Genomic DNA, 18,574 nt, shown 5'->3' with positions numbered 1-18,574 from the left:
GTAGCAACAAACATAAAAGGTACTGACACAATGATGTGCTATGAGCCAGGTGAAAAATTAAAATGTGTTTTTTTGCTATCACATTATCACCCGACATGTTGACATATCAGTTACAAGAATACGAGTTTCTTGTTCACAGCTAATTACCTCAAATACCACACATGACCTGAATCATCACACTGAAAACTGTCAGCCTGCCCCTATATTTTCTGCTTTATTTTCAGCTTTGACCCTTTTACTTAAAGTTTCAAATTCAAGTTTTATATTTTTGTTGCATGACAAAAACATTCACAAAAAACATTTTGCCCAAACTAAGACATCAAAAAAGTATGGGTTTTCATATTAGCATTGACATAACAAGAATTTCAAATGAAACCTTGCTGTTTTGATGATAAAAAAGAAGGTGAGTCTACGGTGCTCTTATGCAAAAGCAGGGCTGAAACGATTAGGCAAGTAATCAATTTGTTGACTGACAGAAATTTAACCTCTACTTTGATACTCACTTAATTATTTAATTTATTTATACAGCACAATTGATAAACATTTGCCAGTTTCAATTTATGAAATGTGACAATTTAGGGTTTGCTATGACAGTATGTAAAAGGCAATTTGTTACTTTTAAATGTCATTTTATAGTCTAAGGGCTGACTGTTGTGTCACCTCACATTGCCTTTGTCTCGGCCAAAAAGATGCACTTCAGCAAACCACAAGAACACAAAAGACAACAGCCGATGGCGAACTATGTTTTACGCTCCGCGGCTGCATAAGAGGAGACTCCTCTCCATAACATCAGCAGGCATTAGTCTGTATTCAATGCTCAAAAAGCAAAACAGAAAACCTTAGTGCAGTCTAGTAAAGCCACCTCTAAACCCGAATATGTCTGATAAAAGGTTGCAAATAGCACTGGTGAAGAGGCGGAGGCGTAAAAATCGATCGGACGCCACCATTTCTGTGCACTCAATCAGCTAAAAAGCTGCTGACAAGGGCCGATGCCAGTACTAGCTGTGTGGGACACACCGCAACAACTAGAGCCGTGGACACTCACTGATGGCTCCTACATTGGGGCAAAGGACGGCTGACCCTGATGTGTCAGGGCCCTGTATAAGTGGCTCTCAAAGGGCAGTCCAGGGACCCCCAGGGCTCCTTGAGGGGGCCCCAGCAAAAGGAGAATCCTTATTTTTAAGTAACACAATTACAGAATGTATTTTAAACTATTTTGGTCATGGGTTTCAAGCACTTTCTGTGATGAAACATCTAAAAGTAAAATTATCATCAGATGGGGGACCCTGGGACAATATGTGGGAATGACATGAAAAGCTTTAAGAATCACTGGCCTAAATGATGAATCAATTGCTCAAAAAATAAATAAATAACATAAAATAGTCACCAATGAAAGTATAATGATGATCATTAGTCGCAGCCCTATGCGTTAGTACTGCACATGCACATAGGGGTAATCAGCATGACTGTATTATGTAAATATTATGATCAGTCTCATCAACATTTACTTCACTCTGCTCATTACAGGATGTTTGTGTGTGTGATTGTGTGTGTAGGAAGGCTTCGCATCAGTGCAGACCACCCAACCAGTGCACCTGTGCATTAACCACACACACACACACACACACACACACACACACACACACACACACACACACACACACACTTCAGTATTTCATCAGAGCCGTGGTTACGTTCATGTAGGCCCAGCTCCTGAAGAAGGCAAATGGTCCTGAAATAATCACACACTATCTCTTCGTACTGTCTCTCTCTCTCTCTCTCTCTCTCTCACACACACACACACACACACACACACAAACACACACACAAATGCTCTTAGGAATCAGTTGCTCTCAGTCCAAAGCATGCAAACTACAAACCATTCTGTATCCACACTCACACTCAACTCACCGCTGTGTCTATGGGTGAATCCACAAACTAAAGTTTTGTGGAGCAGAAGCAGCGATGACACTAACAGCGATAGGCGTCAGTCAGGCAGGCGAGGTGGTACTAAAGAGGGGTAAGAGGGTGTTTACCACCCTCTGCGCACCACACACACACCATGCATGCCACATGACCGTATTACCATTTGCAGCTGCTCCCTATTCTCACCGTCTGCCCTGACAGGACCTGACTGTGTGTGTTATACATGGCATATATACAGTACACTACAACTTTAGACACTGACGTTGCTGAAATACCTATGAGCTCCATTTATCCTCTAAACGACCCTGTACTGTAACACATGAAACAGATGAGGCTTGTTGGCCGCACCCACATATCCTAACAAAAGCTCTGCAGCAACTTTCTAAATTATTTTTTATTTAAAGTTAAGATGTCAGGAAATTGAGGGGCTTGGAAGTTTGGGGATTTTGAAGTGCTGACTGCATTACCGGTAGTTTTCCTTCGTCTCAAATGTCCGGAAACATTTTTAGGCATAATGGATACCAAACAAACTGTCACTTAATATTAAATTAAAAGCTGGAACATTTTAGCTGAGGTTTCTGCAGGACGAGGAATGCAGTTAGCCTTTTTACAGAAAAACAGATTTGATTCAGTCAATATAGTCGAGCCCTTGTATTGTTGAGACTGAATGTACACAGTATATATTGATTGATACTACATTGTTGATTATTGGAGGCTTGACTAACCTGAACTGATTCTAACATACTACTGCAAGCATGCAATAATTTGTCTTAGTAGTAAATCATTATTTGCTGTTCTAATTGTACTCTGGACTCTATAAATAGAGACTTAGGTGTTGCATTATGGGAGGGCTGCAACTTATGATCCAATTTACAATTATATGAGTAGATAAAAGTAGCAAATCCTTAAATTTATGTAGCTGAAATCAAAAAATATTTGACATTTTGCTTAAAACTGAACAAGGAACCAATGAATGTTCCATCAAATGACGAATCGATAAATAAGCTAATTGTTTAAGCCAAAAACAATGGTCTAACTGGAATACACTGATGGTAAAAACATCAAATCACTGTGTATTTTTGGATGTCTTGACATAACCTAATAACATATTCAAATGTAAAAATAGTAAACTGTGTCAGTTATAAACCCTATCAACTGCTCCAGTTATGAGCAGGTTGAACCGAAAGCACAAGTCTCTTCTGCTTCTCCAATCTCTCAGTTCTGACCTCTGATCCCCGCCCTGCCATAGAGACAAGCTGACTGACCCGGCCTGACCCCGGGGTTGTCACCAGGCAGGTAAAAACAGAAGCAACACGTCTCTGGTTACACATTTAAGATGGACAGCTCGCATGCCAAGGGTGTGTGTAAGACCGGACCAGACGTTATAGCATGTTCTGAGGTGAAGTCGTGGTGGAGTCTGTTGTAGAGGAGTTTACAGGTCCAAATAGCTGGGGAAAAAAAACCCAAAGAACACATTCAACCCAAACCCAAAGTGGACACAAAGCCTGAACTGAATTTAAGGGTTTCTCAAAGGCAACTAGACTCAAGTGGGTGATTTTCAGTGATTTTGATGTATCCAAACTGTTTATTTTCAAGCTTTTCAAGATCGCATTTCAACAGACAAATGGAAATGCATGAAGAAATGCATCTCCCCCAATTCATTCCAATGGGAAATTCACAAACATTGACACAGCGGGCATATGTGCCAAGTTCCACACTGGGATTTGGCAAAAAGATGAGTGGTCATCTGGCAAAAAAGAAATGTTGAATCTGGCTCAAGTTTTGACACCAGGCAATGCCATGTCATCAGTTACGATGCTGGACTGGCTAAACAAATGCATAAAAGCTCACATTCTTGGAAGATTTTTAATATTTCTACTGTTGATTTGGTGATTGTGACAAAAAAGCAAAAACAACTGCTGCCATGACAATTTTGTAGACATGTAAAACCCAGTCTTTTAGTATTTTAAACAACTTTGACTTGAATTCCCATTTGAAAAGCTTCCACATTCCTGGATCTATTACTCAAACAGATCTAGCTGGGTTGTATTTCATAGTCTTATTATTACTTGAAGCAATATGCCCCAACTAACCCAGGTCCTTGCTTTGTTTTAAAGTAACACAGTGCTGTTTTCAGTATAAATTTGTGAACATAACATGCCTGACCTTTTACCATTACTCTCACGTCCATGTGTATTTATGCAAACCCTAGACCTGTGTCTGAAACCAATGAACACTTAAGTCTAGAACTGAAACATGAACAGATCTGGCTTTTGGGTGGGGAGATGGATGGTATGCCAGTAAGACGCCCATGCCAATTCCAAAGAAAGGGAGGATGAAATGAACAGTAAAGCACAGAAAGAGACAGGTTCAGCAGGAACGGAAGATGACTTTATGAAGAAGGAAGAGCGAGTGAGAAAAAGAGATGGTGAAAGAGACAGGAAGAGTACGAGAGAAAAACAAAAAAGACAGGAAGTGAAAGTTCTGTCTAGTCCTGAAGAAACTGCATAAGAGAGTAAAAAATGTGATTGTTTGATGTTAAACTTGCAGCCTGATATACCTGACATACTGTACAACATGTGCAACCAGCTTGTGAGTTTATATAAGGACTTCATGGGTGGATAATACAGTAAAACAGTAATATTAGTATTGTTAGCAGCAACAATCTAAACTTTATGTTCTGAATTACAAAGATTTAGTCACCAAGCTCTACAGCAGATGTGTGATCAGATAGACTGGTGCAGTACCAGTGAACTTAGAAAACCATTGCAGGATTTCAAAACAAGCTGTTATACCAACTATTAATCAGTGACAAAAATGGGTTCTTCTTCTTTGTCTAAGCTTAACTAGCCTTTCATTACACTTTATTTTACGGCTAGCTACCTGAGCATTACCTCAGCAGCATCAAACATACCAAACCATAAACGAGTAGAGAGCACTGAGGTCTCCAAAAGTATTGGAGGGCCATCCAAATGAGGAATACTTAAATTTCACTGTAATTTAACTCTAAAGAAATTACATGAACTAGAGACTGGATAGGGATGACTGTTCTTCTAATCATAGGTTTCACCCTTAGTGCTATTATCTCCCCACCCACAGTGGAGACAGTAACACAATCAGCACCGCTGTAAATCAGTCACAGCCAAAGTCTTTCCATATGGAGACTCTGAAATTAAATGCGATGATGCAGAGGCTGGTGTGAAAAAACCACCAAGGATTATCTTCAGGTGAATTATATAAAATACTGAGCTAGGATGCATGCATACATTTTTTATACCTGGTTATCATGTGCAGAGTGGCGGGACGGTTAATTATCGTTGGGGTCTCTCATTTCAGCCCGTTAGAGATGTAAACAAATCGCCCACTGCCCAATTAGAGAACACAATATGCAACTACCAGGGAAAAGTAAAGATCCTCAGGGGACAGTTTGGGACAAAGCCCATCAGTTACTGTGATATCTCTCGCTCTCTCACCCACTCTCTCTCTCTGTCATCCCTCTCTCTTTAGTTTCCTCTGCAGGGAGCAACAGTTTGGAAAAGTCTGCAACCTCACTGGACACACATTTAAAAATACACTAATTGTGTTTTTGGTCAATGCTTTGGATTTTTACTTGACTGATTTTATTAGGCATTAGTAGATATGCAATGCATGTAAAGAGTGATTAGATAACTGGCATTATACAGGCTATTTTGCACAGAGGTGTGCAAACAAAGGTGTGCCTTGAGAGTCTGGCCTGCCCTTTGGTGCACCTTAGGCACAAGTTTGAAAACAACTGAACTTGAGCATGACAATGAACTGGAAAAAAAGAAATGATATTGGACAATATTAGCTTATCACAAATATATCAGAACATAGAAGCCATTATGCAGAAATGCAACATTCTATGCCATTCAGAAACAGTTTGTTGAACTAACAAAAATATAACATTTACCAAAAATGCTTATGTTGTGTCTCAGATGTTATAGTTTCTGTGGGATGTCAATAAAACCATAAATAAACACAGAAAATCCATCCAATTTTGAGTAGTGTACATGCTCTGAACACATTTTGGGGTGTGGGGGTTAGGGGGAGGGGCTGTCACTCTGCAAGAGCTCCAAAAAATGCTTGGGCCATCTCTGGTAACACCTTTTGGCAGGCTGGGGTGTGATAAATCATTTCAGCTGACCCCACAAGTCAGATAGGATGATTCATTAGAATGCTGATTCATTAGAATATATTATGATTCATACACCACTTAATTTCACCTCATTAATCAGACGAAGACTGACTAATTATCCTTATTACAACATACTTGTTAACTTGCATCTGTTTCCATTCAGCTTGTCGCATTTTAATTGTGCATACATGCATGCCACTTCAATCAATCAGAGCCACTTGAAATGCTGTGCCGAAATTCACCGCGGATAGTCATGATTTCATCCAAGTATTACGTTATATACTACAAAACCTGTATGTTTGGCGATACGCCAGGTAACGTAAAATTGCCAGATCTTTGAATGGAATAACGTTCCTCCCATACAAGAGAACAGCACTACTACGTACAGGTCAAACACCAATAGTAGTTTTGATTTGAAAAGTGGGCATGTCTCAAGTCTAACGTTACTACAACACTCAGGACAGGGACAGACACTGCATTAGACATTGTTTAAGTGAAATATAGGAACGGTCTCTTGAGCTGCCATGAATATCAAAGACTTGAGTCAAAGCTCATTTTTAGTTCTGCCTACTTCTGGGAAGCTTGTGTGACATCTGAGCGGCCATATTGCAGAAAAGTTTAACTCCCTGTTCACCTTATTCCACCGAGTGAACGTGTTCTTTAACTCCCCAAACTCGGGTGAAACGACACATTAGAAGTGAAACTTACTCAAACTAAAACCTAAACTTCCCCCTCCTGTTTGTATGCTAGCTATAACCCTTAAAAGTGAGACGAGGGTTACTCACCGGGAGTATTTTCGGCAGGTATTCGTGGCCAAATACCAACATCAACACTGAAACGTGTGGCACTGACTTTAGCTAGCAGCTTTATTCTCTCTTCAAATGTCCGCTTCCTCTTTTCTCCGTGTTTTGAGTTTCCTCTTTGGCTTGAATAATATCGTCCCGGTCCCGTTATTTATTTCCGTAGTAAGCCATGATTCACACCCTCCACACCCGGCCGCCGCTGCTGTACCGGTTGCTGCTGCTGTGATGAAGTGTACTATTTTTGAAAGAAAGTCACTCCTCTCCTCGGTCCAGTCCAGCCCCCTCCTCTGTGACAGTGAGCGGCTGCTGCCTCTAAAACCGACTCAATGCACACCAGGCAGTCAGTACCACAATGTTAGTTTCATTCTACAGTTAATAAAATGGTATTAATCGATAAAATATGTCTTTTACGTCACACAGGGAGGATTTTTTTTTATCGGTTATCAGTTTCTAATCGTTAGAACTTCCAACGGTTAACGCTCGAGCGTTACCTGCTGTGGTAAAACGTCATAATCCCTCCATGAAGAAAGTAAACCCTGAAGGTAGGTTTCCAGACTTCATTAAAGTTTCACCCACCATAGCAGACAAACATTCATAGGTATTTTGGACTGCCATATAAAACTGAAAGTATTAAACTACCTCAAGGCTACTCAAGAATTAACATAGTATAATATTGGGGATACTTTACTACAGCCTGTCCAGTGGAGTAAATGAACCAAGTAAGCTAGGCTAATGTTGTAAGCAACAGTTTTAACATAGATGAACTTAATTTATGTTTCATTTTGTGCTACTTTAGATGTCATCTACACAACATTTTATATGTAACATGTTCCTGTTGTTTTTATTCCTTGTTTGTTATTTATTTGTTTCTCAGCTGCACCAGAGTTAGCTAGCCTATAAGCTAATTTACAATCATAGTCCCCGGGAGACACATATCTAAAGAGAATTAACATCATGGTAAAAAAAACCCACACAGTTACACGACAATACAACAACATCAGCAACCCCAACAACAACAGCGATAACAAGATTATTATTTTACATAAGCTCCTGTGTAGTATAGCCTAAATGTGAAGTAATAATTGATAATAATAAATTGATATTTGCCTTTGAATTGTAGTAAAGGATTGGAAATGGAAATACTCAAAGTACAAGTGAGCTGACCCCAAAACTGTTGCGTACTGTAGTTAAAGGTGCACTATGCAACTTTTTTTTTACAGGCCTGTAATCAAACAAAGGCCCTTTTCACTCAGATTTCACAATATCACCGCAATGAAGGCTCGCACACTGAACCAAGCAGCGCTGGCATGAAGCCGCTTATATAGCGTGGGGATCTGTGTGGGTTTGTTTCTTTACGTGTTTCTCCATGTTTCCACCTGTTAATCTAAATATGTATCCACTGACTGTTTGTAATCACATGGATGCTGTTATAATGTGTTGTGATTGAGATCCTGACCCACCATGCATCGTGGAAAGTTTCCTGGTCTAAATTACATCACAATCACCATCAGGAAATAGTGGACCCTTTTCAGGTGGAAGTATGACGAAGTGTCGGTAGATTAGACAGGATGACAGCGACTTTTCCACATATGAATTTGTTTTTCTTCCCCTCATATAAGTTGCTGAAGACACTACCTGCTACCACATTACTGTTGTTTGGTCTAGTAACTTTGCTTTGCTGGTTGAAGTGTGGGACGTTTCTCTTAGAAACGGGTAGACGGACATACCCCTGTCCCCTGTCCCGGTTTACTCTTAGACACAACCGTCATCTTGCCTCTGTTGCGGCTCTGTTACTACCTCCACTGACGGATCAGAGGCAGAATGGGGGACCAGTTTCATTCCGCCTCTGATCTGCCAGTGGATGTAGTAATAGAGCCGCAACAGAGGCACGATGACAGCTGTGTGTAAGGTAACTACTATATGACCAAAAGTGCCATGGTGCACCTTTAAATAACTTCAGTCAAAGTACTCAGTTACATCCCATTATTACATATTCCCATGTCTTTTTGTAACTGTTACTCCTGACATTTGATTAATAGCTTCTTCTAGAAGAATCTGTGGTATTGTTGCCACAATGTCAGTCAACCTCTGTCTCTCTCTCTCTCTCTCTCTCTCTCTCTCTCTCTCTCTCTCTCTGTTTTGTATTTGACAAAGCTTCATTCTCCTGAGGTTGTGACATTCACCAGCCACGTGTGATTAACTACACGTACGCACCACACACACCTCTTCACTCTGCGGATTACAGTTAAAATTAAGCAGCCACCATATTATGCAGGCTATAGTTAATTTGGACATTAATTGATTGACATTTTGAAGTAATTACAGGAAGATTACAGGAGTGCTCAAGATTAATCCACATCAAATGAACGTTACACATCTCCTTACCCTCCTCTTCCACCCTCACTGAGAGTATTTGTTGTGTAAGCAGTTTTTTATTTGATTGTTTAGCTCTCATATTTTACCTTATTATTTGACTGTATAATTTGTAGCTCATATTGAGCGTTTATGCTGATGAACAGTCTCTCAAACAGAACAGGTGGAATAAGTACTCTTCAACACAATTTCTTCATTGTTACTTTAACAAACTTTAAAGTAAGAAAAAAAGTATAATGTACTTCAAAAGTAAAAGTACTTATTGGGCAGAGAAGCCCATTTGAGAGTTTAATATTTTTATATTTAGTGTAGAATTGGAAAATCATTACTGATGCATTGACACGTTGGCAGTATTTTAATATTACTAATAAAATATCACTAATATCTGATTGAGGTGGGGTGACTTTTTACTACATTAAACACTGTTGGATAGTTTAATCCATAGCAATGTATTATACTTTATAATTCATCATATGCATTTATTTAAGAATCATAATCTGTAAAGTGACTGTAGTATAGTTTTCAGAAAAATTTAAAGCAGTAGCAATATTTGCCTCTGAAATATACTAGGTTAGAATTTAAATTGGATGTAGCATAAATGGGAAATACTTAAGTGAAGTACAAGTACCTCAAAATTGTACTTGAGTACATGTATATACATTCCACCACTGTGTAATTGGGTATCTACAACAAAAGGAGAGAATTATTCAACATATTAGAAAGGAACCTGGAAGGTCTTGCTATGTGAAAGAGGAAGAGCCTTTTGAGGAAATTGTGGAAAAAAAACATGCAACTCTGAGATAATTAACTCACTGGTTTACACGTTAAGCAAAATCAAACCAAATGTTTTCTAACACATCCTGTGACTAAAGCAGTTTCCCATCACATTCTCCAAATATGTTCAGAACATACCAGTGTAACTGAATTACACATATCATTTCATCACTTGCAGAAGTGAATTACTGGAATATATAAGACCATTTTAAAAATGCTGCACATCTTATATGTAATAATATCAAAGGTTTCACTGAAATCCAAATATTTTAAATCATCGTCTCAATCTTTGATACAATGTTGGAAACAATAATCCAGACATAATTTACACAACAAAACAATAGAAACCTGACAACATCAGATTTTTGAGAACAAAAACTGCCAATTGTGCAAAACACTGTGTCAGCCTAACATCAATACACAACAACAGAATCTACATTGCATAGCAACAGCTGCAAGTGTGCCGGTGTACTTCCCAATTTCATGTAAATCTTGCAAAAAAAGAAAGAAATTCCGCTCAGCACCATGTTTACACAAAAGGGTCGATGAATTGACCAACACAAGTGACGCAAACGCTCAGATAAAAGGCTGCCAACAATCGCTGCAGTGCAGAGCTCTGGTTTTTACTGCAAAGACCGGATCATTATTTCATCTTATAGGAGTTGGATTTCTTCTGGCAGGCAGCGTGAAGATGTGGACGCTCAGTCTTCAGGTGATCGTCATCTGTGTTTTCCTACAGGTAGGTAAACATACAGCATAATAGAGATGTGTAAATTGAAACTTTGTTTACACAGCAACTATGAAAATAGAAATTTGGCCTTAAATTTGAAGACAAGGCGAATTTACTTGTAAAGCATATCTTCTTAAACAAACAAAAAAAATGTATTTGCTTTAAGATGTCTAGATAATGTTAAATATTGCTGCAAGACTGTATCCTAAAGGACACAATTACATAAAGGGAAAGAAAATTAATAATGATGTTGTTTTCATGCCAAAAGGCTGATTGCACTGTTGTTGTTTAAGAAAAGACTAACAGACTAATAACAGACTGGAAGCAGATGCTATTAAGTCTTCTATTAGAAAAGGCAGCTTATATAAAGAGGGAGACATGATATGATTGATAAGGATTTATTGCTTTTGTGAATCATATGTACACAATATATAAACAGGAAGAGAAAGTATGAATTGTCTTTGGTGGAAAAGTTTGTAGAATGTTTAATCAAAGGCAGAGGAAAACAAAAAAACCAATTGACCTACAAACCCAAAGCATCTGTATTTGATAAGCTGGTAATAGTCCTGAAAAATTCCCGCAAAGGCAGTTGTCCTGAATTTTGTCCTAATTCCTGTGAAAATTAGACTAAACCAGAGTTTGAATTAGTTGTAGCCTCATAAAAGGTTAAATACTGATCGTTGTGAAACACTTTTTAGGTGTGACACTGCAGCTGGCTCCTCTTTAGCTTTAGCAGTTGAATATATAACATATATATGAATTATAACTGTTGTTTTTTTAGCTGTGTACAGTAGTGTTGCAATTTAATAAACAGCTACTGCGAGAGTGATTGTTTTTCTTTTTCATAATGACAGATGATTGATTTAATGAGTAAAAATAATTTGTATTTGAGTATTATGTTAAGGGTGTTATGGATAATGATAGTACTGAGTTTTGACTCTCGTCTCTTCTCCTGTTCTCATCTCTTCACCCGAGTTGGGAATGTGACTCCTCAATCAACCTTTAAGTTATTATTGGTTGACTTTAGAAAAAAAACAACTCACATTTTCAAATTTTCTCTTGCAGGTGCCAGGTTGTTTTCCATCATGCCTCATCGTCGGCTCTGTAGCCAACTGTGCTTTCAAGAACCTCCGCTCAGTTCCTCCTCTCCCTCCCAACATCACCCACCTGTACCTGGAGATGAACCGCATTACTGAGATCAACTCCACCTCCCTGTCAGGCCTGAAGGAGCTGCAGGAGCTGGACCTCGGACGACAGTATGTTCCTTCATTTGTGATCAGGGACAATGCGTTCAGCGGACAAAGTCGCCTGAGGAGGCTGGTGCTCGGCTTCAACAAAGGCCTTCATCTGCAACCAAAGGCTTTCGAGGGACTTTCCGGTTTGAAGAACCTCTACCTGGATTACTGCTCACTTGAAGACGCCATACTGTCAGAGAACTATCTGGAGCCACTGTCTTCTTTAGAGACTCTTGACCTCTTTGGTAACAAGATTAAGAGACTCCAGCCTTCTATGTTCTTTGCAAACATGACTAATTTGAAAGATGTGAATCTCAAGCTGAACAGGATTGACAAAATCTGTGAGTCTGATTTAGTTGGTTTCCAGGGAAAGCACTTTAAGGTTCTGAACTTAGAATCCGTTCTATTACAGGCCATGTCTAGTAAAGGTTTCGACTGGCAGACATGTGGGAACCCTTTTAGAGGAATATCTTTTCAGACACTTGACCTGTCAAACAACGGGCTCAGTATCCATAAATCAAAGCAGCTCTTCAGAGCCATTGAGGGGACGAAAATCTCCTGTCTCAAACTGTCAGGACACATTGGTAGAGGATTTTCATTCAGTATTCTCCCTGATCCAGACCGCAGCACGTTTGAGGGCCTGAAGAACAGCTCGATCCTTACTTTGGATCTGTCTAAAAACAAGATATTTGCATTGCAACAGGGGGTTTTTAGTCAGCTGAAAGAGGTCGAAATCATCGACATTTCTCGGAACAACTTGAACCAGATCCACAGGGATGCCTTTGAGGGTCTTCAGGGTCATTTAAAAATGCTCAACCTGTCACACAACCTGCTCGGGGAAATCCGTTCTTACACTTTTGCCTCTCTGACAAACCTGAAAGTGTTGGACTTGTCTCACAATCACATTGGTGTACTCGGTTCTGGCTCATTTGATGGACTTGACAACTTGAAAGCGTTGATTCTAACAGGAAACTCTTTGCGAGATCTTGGCTTCCCTGCGTCTCTACCCAGCTTGGATTATCTCCTGTTGAACGACAACAAGTTGACCTCTTCGTCAGTATACAGTCTCACACGGTTTGCAGATAATGCCATGCATCTTGACATTAGGAACAACAGATTAACAGACCTGGGGGATGTTTACACCTTTCTGGCACGGCTGGAGCGCCTCCAGCATCTCTTCTTTGGAGGAAACACCATCAGGACGTGCAACCTCAATAGACAAGTTACAGCAGCTGATTTGAATAATTTCCAAACTCTTGATCTTCACAGAAGCTCTCTGCAGTCTATTTGGTCTCAGCAGAAATGCCTGAATCTGTTTGACTACCTCAGACATGTGACTGTTCTCAACTTGAGCTTCAACTCACTGCAGTCTCTTCCTCAGGGCATTTTCAAGGGTCTCAGGTCAGTAGAGACGATGGACCTCTCATTCAATACCTTGACCTATCTCCAGCCTGACATCCTACCAAAAAGTCTTAAAGTTCTCAACCTGTCTAACAACTTCATTGCCTCCCCTGACCCCACCGCTTTTCGCTCTCTCACCTTCCTTGACCTCAATATGAACCGATTTAATTGCAATCCAAACCTGACGAGCTTCCTGACTTGGCTGAACAACACAAACGTGACCTTCCTGAGACCCGTCAAAGAGCTCAGATGTGAATTTCCCTCTGGTTTCTATAATGTTCCTCTGTTAGAGTACTCTGCTCAGGTCTCACACCAGTAAAAGTACCTTAAAGGGAAGAGATATGTGTTTTCTTTCAGGATGACACCTACACTGTAAATTGTAAAAGTTGACTTTACTTAATTAAACAGAGGTTCCATAATGTTCATTTGAGTTTATAAAATCTGAATTTGTAAGTGCAAGATACTGTAATTTCAGAAAAAAACACCTTAATTCTGTGAAGATGTATAAAAACCTGTAAATTTTATTCATGATCATGTAATAAGACTGTTCGTTGAAATTTGAAATTTCCATGTATAACATAAATGTAAATCAAATTTTCTCTCAGGAATAAAAAGATGAGAAAATACTCATCATTGAATCAAAAGTTGCTTCTGCTTCTAATTTTTTAAGGGTTTTGGGTAAAGACTTGAGCGTAGGTTTTGTTGATATTGTGTATACCGGTAGACATCATTGTGTGAGTCTATCGTTGTACCAGCAGGGGTAGCTGCTGAACAGTCCTAAAAGCTTTTTGGCTTTAAAAGACAAACTTCTTTTCCAGTGCATGCTGGGAGAAGCTCCAGCCCCCCAAGATCACAAGAGGCAGGCTTGGAAAATGGATGGATGAATGACTTCTGGTAGATTTAAGCAGAAGACACTCTGAGTCAACACCTAATAAAAACATTAAAGCAGCAGAGGACGTTAGCGTTATATTCCATTATATTTTGAGTTGTTACAATGCACGTTAATTTGCATAAATTAAGATATTTTAAGATATTAAGTCATTTGGTATTTTGATGATGGTGCTGTCGGTCAAAAATCTCCCACATAGGAGGTGTTAAAGAGATCGGAACCAAACCATTCAGCATTTAATTTTTCCACTCCTTTATTTAGGTGTTTCTTTGAATTTATCACCTACTTTATTTTGTAGGCTAATCGAGAATGTAACCCAATTTTATGTCAGATATGTTTATTATTTTTGAGAACGGGAGAAATAACAGTAGACAAGGAAAGAAGGTGCAAAAAGAAAGAGGATAAAACAAAAATAAGCACATCCAGAAGGTATCAGTAACAATAACCACAGTCATGAATGAATTACAAAGAAGTTTCTTCCTTTTCAAAAACAAAAGGAAACAGACGTACTGTATATAAAGAGCAGTATACAGCAAGGTGTTTCACAATAGCCACAGCATATTAGTCTTTTCAGTACTGGGTCCCAGATCACATCAAACACATCTCCTCTGTCTTCATCATAGAGTCTCAGCCTTTCCAGATGTAATGTGTTCAACCACATATCTTACGTGGGAACGACTTCCATTTTCCACACACGCAGGATTAACCTTTTTGCAATCACCAATTCAAACAAAACAGCATTTTTTTCATACTTATTTGCATGAGACAAGGAACTAGTAGCTCCAAGAATAGCTATGAGTGGGTAGGGTTCCCACCGCTTCCCAAAATATTTTTCCAATATATGTTCAGTTTACTGCATGACCAGAAAGAATGTGTTAAATCACTGGTTACAGACTTAACCAGTGATTTAACAGTTGCAAATGGGTGAGACATCAGTAAACCCAATTTTTAAGCCACAGTCACTCGCTGTTTTTGTTCCCGCAGACATACATTCATTCATAACCTAGCATGAAAAGTCTGCATTAAATTTAATGTTTCATCTGACACTGTGTCTGAAGGCTCATCAGAGATGCTGTTTTCACTTCTCTGTGTGACATACTACATCAGTTTCTTCTGCCCCAGTTAATAGCAGCTCATGTTAAACCTGGACAATAAAAGAGGGCAAACTTAGCCAGCACCAAATATAAACAGGCTGGTTGTTATCAGGTATAACATGTAGATAAATAATGTTTTTATTCCTTCTTGTGCTTACAACAACCACAGACAGAACTCTGCACGACTAGAGGCAGTAATTGTAACCTTAAAGGGGCACTATGTAATTTTGGAGAAGAAACTCAAACTCAGAAGTTTTATATTTACAATATTAATGAGGTGATAATATAAACTCAGAAATATATTTTTTTTTCCGTATCTGAGCTGTTCTCAGAGGAAAATAAGGTCCCCAGAACACTGTTTGAAGCTACAAAGGTGGCAGGGTCCGCCACATATAAACAAAGTAAAACGGTATGAAATTGTGTTTGTTTATTCATGAATATGAAGAGAGTTTGTTTATTTAGTTTGTTTAGGTGTAAAAAAAAAATAAAAAAAACGGTCAATGAAGCTCTTTCTCTTCTGATTAAAATTTCTTCCCCAAAACTTGATATTGCTCCTTTAAATGGTTGCAGTGATTTACTTGTGTAGAGTTCGTTTACACGAGCAGCTTATTGGCACGTCGCCTTTTCTGGAAGTTGGGATCAAAAAACCTGAAAATTTAAGAGCAAACTGAGATTATTTCAATGATTGATGCAGAGTAAAACGTTAATTTCAGTTGGTTTCAGCTCAAAGGACTTTTTTCTTTTGATAAATACTTAATACTCCCAGTGGATATACAGCATTTTACAGGTGAAAATGAGCTTTGAGCTGGTGAAGAAGCTGCATAATCCTCCTCTGACAGCAGAGGGCAGCATCAGCCCAGTTAGAGTCCGCTGCCTGTTGGCCTCAGTGCTGCTTCTCAACAGTATGGCTACCTCAAAAACAAGACCAATCACACTTTTCCCAGCTGGGTTAAGTGTGCAGCAATGCAACATTTCATGAGGGGAATGAGGTCGATAATAATAACAACAATGCTCTGTTTGATGTCAGAAGGGAGTTTTTGGCCAATAACAGCACACAATTGTTTTATTTTATTGTCTAGGACAGGATTCTGTATTGTGATTAATAATTGAGTAATTGTAGTGGTTAATATTTATATAGCTATTTGAGTGTTTCTGAATTAAAAATGTACTCCCACTGTCCTTATAAAGCTGCTCTCTGCTCATTAAATATTAAATGTGGACATGCGGGGGAGGAAGAAGAGACCTCCGTTAGGCCTTCTGATAAGACTCAGACTACAAGAGTGGATTTATAGCCCTGTGTGTGTGTGTGTGTGTGTGTGTGTGTGTGTGTGTGTGTGTGTGTGTGTGTGTGTGTGTGTGTGTGTGTGTGACCTCTGAGTCATGACCAGACCTGATTCTCTGATTTGTGTGTATGAACGTTCCCCATATATCGCTGACCTGTGAGATTACTAATCTCGACTGTGTGTGTGTGTGTGTGTGTGTGTGTGTGTGTGTGTGTGCGTGCGTGCGTGTGTGTTCTACGCTTATTTGGACAGTTTAGTCATACAAGGCCTATATGTGGAGGGTAGAGCTTCTGAGGAAATAAAACACTAAAGTAATCTGATGCCATCTTGACACAATTAGTTAATTTATTCATCATTAAATCATTAAGTTGATTAGCATTTGTTTGGCTACTTCCAGCTTCTCAAAGAAGAGGATTTGCTGCTTTCCTCTGTTTTATATTATTGGAAAAATTAAGATTTATATTTCTGAGTTTGTATTATCACCTCATTAATATTGTAAATATAAAAATTCTGAGTTTTAATTTATTTTCCAAGAGAGGGTGGAACTAGGGAAGATATCCTGACATGGTAACAATTTGTAGATCACAAGGTAGCCACGCCCTAAAGCAAACATGCTTTATCATCTAGTTTACTCTAAATGGGACCATAATTTACCAAATGAACATCATGCTTTATTGAAGAAGACTTGAAACTAGCGAATGAGACCATAAACTCATTAGGAAACTGTTTACTGAGGTAATAAAACAACTGAGAAGTAGGGTAGTTTTCTCATAAGCTTACATACAATCAGACTTTTCTTTTGAAACCGCTGGAGTTGCCCCCTGCTGGAATTTAGAAAGAGAGGTTTACTTCTTTTTATATTTTACATTTTATACAGTCTTGACCAGATTTGATCAATTAATGATGAAAATGATTATTAGTAGCAGCTCCAGCTGAATAAAATAAAACGGATTTGTGAATGTTAAACGAATGTCTTTTGGGAGAGTATTTACAAAACGGGGCCTTGGTTTACTTTGTTCTATATCAATTTGTGTGTTATTACAGTATGTTGCATTACTCCTTGTTTGGGATAATGTAGCAGCATTATTTAATCTGTAATCCATAGCTACCAATTTAAGATACGTTGGAGCCAATTGGTTGATTTCTGCAGCATTTTCTGATTTTGTGTCTGTGAGCTGGCCTGTGATGTAGTTGTAAGATGATTTTGGACTGTATCCAATGGGTATCCTAATAAATGATATGAAATCATGCATAGATTGAGTGTACACACATAGACAGACCCAATAACCTCAATCAAATCTGAAGCTATTGATTAGAGGGATTTAAACATGGCTCATCAACCAGCAGGCGCCTGTGACGGTGTCTTTATTACATTTTTTTTAATCAGCCAGACATGAGCTCAGCCCGACTGGCCCACCATGTTACATACATACATACATATAGATACATGAAAACCCCCCATCCCCATCCCAACACCCTTTACCGGCAGGTTACCATGGAAACAGGCTCAGTATCCACCTCCACAGTTGTACTTCACTTCCTGATTGTCTCTGGATCCCTGCATCCATCCATCCCCCCCTCCCACCCCCACGTCCTCCATCGGCATCCTCCCCCTCCCCCACAGCCCTCACACACACACTCAGACACACACTCACACACACATTTGTACAATATTTTACAGCCCTGACAAAGATGAGAAACGTACATGGATAATGTCACAGGATAATATGACAGATGTTTGTACATGAGAGGCAACACAGACTGGTAATAAATGTTTGTTTTGTTCCTAAAAGATTTAACCCAGTCACACTCATCCTTGCATCACCGTCTGCCCTATATTTGGACTATAATTAATGGATTTTTTGAAGCAGTAGAGATGACTGATGCTGCATTACACATCATTTCTCATT

General features: G+C 39.0%; 2 protein-coding genes across 9 annotated transcripts in view; one reads left to right on the top strand and one right to left on the bottom strand.

The window, feature by feature from the left end:
- The window catches only part of LOC311271814 (dystrobrevin beta-like), a 41,163-nt gene extending 33,873 nt beyond the window's left edge, over positions 1-7,290 (bottom strand). For 3 of the 8 annotated variants that reach the window (XM_084377696.1, XM_084377694.1, XM_084377695.1), the window contains exon 1: positions 6,868-7,288. The gene's annotated coding sequence lies outside the window, so the exon portion shown is untranslated. Of the gene's footprint in view, positions 1-6,867 lie in introns of all 8 variants that reach the window. The other 5 variants (XM_084377699.1, XM_084377698.1, XR_014624480.1 and 2 more) reach the window with 4 other exon arrangements.
- Positions 7,291-10,683: 3,393 nt separating this feature from the next.
- Positions 10,684-13,926, top strand: LOC311271815 (toll-like receptor 5). The gene is made up of 2 exons (XM_084377700.1): positions 10,684-10,771; positions 11,828-13,926. Exons 1-2 carry the CDS (start codon positions 10,724-10,726, stop codon positions 13,715-13,717), a joined length of 1,938 nt encoding a protein of 645 aa, XP_084233826.1. The 5' UTR covers positions 10,684-10,723; the 3' UTR covers positions 13,718-13,926.
- The last annotated feature ends 4,648 nt before the right edge of the window (positions 13,927-18,574 follow it).

The sequence above is a fragment of the Pagrus pagrus genome (genome assembly GCF_965226575.1).
Source record: "Pagrus pagrus genome assembly, chromosome: 16".
NCBI lineage: Eukaryota > Metazoa > Chordata > Actinopteri > Spariformes > Sparidae > Pagrus > Pagrus pagrus.
The sequence above is the reverse complement of the archived record's forward strand: the minus strand, read 5'-3'. Positions and strand labels throughout refer to the sequence as shown.

Excerpts from the sequence above, each read along its gene's own strand:
- LOC311271815 (XM_084377700.1), top strand. The coding sequence starts at position 10,724 with ATGTGGACGCTCAGTCTTCAGGTGATCGTCATCTGTGTTTTCCTACAG. Across the intron at positions 10,772-11,827 it reads TCATCTGTGTTTTCCTACAG|GTGCCAGGTTGTTTTCCATC; the intron begins GTAGGTAAACAT and ends TTTCTCTTGCAG.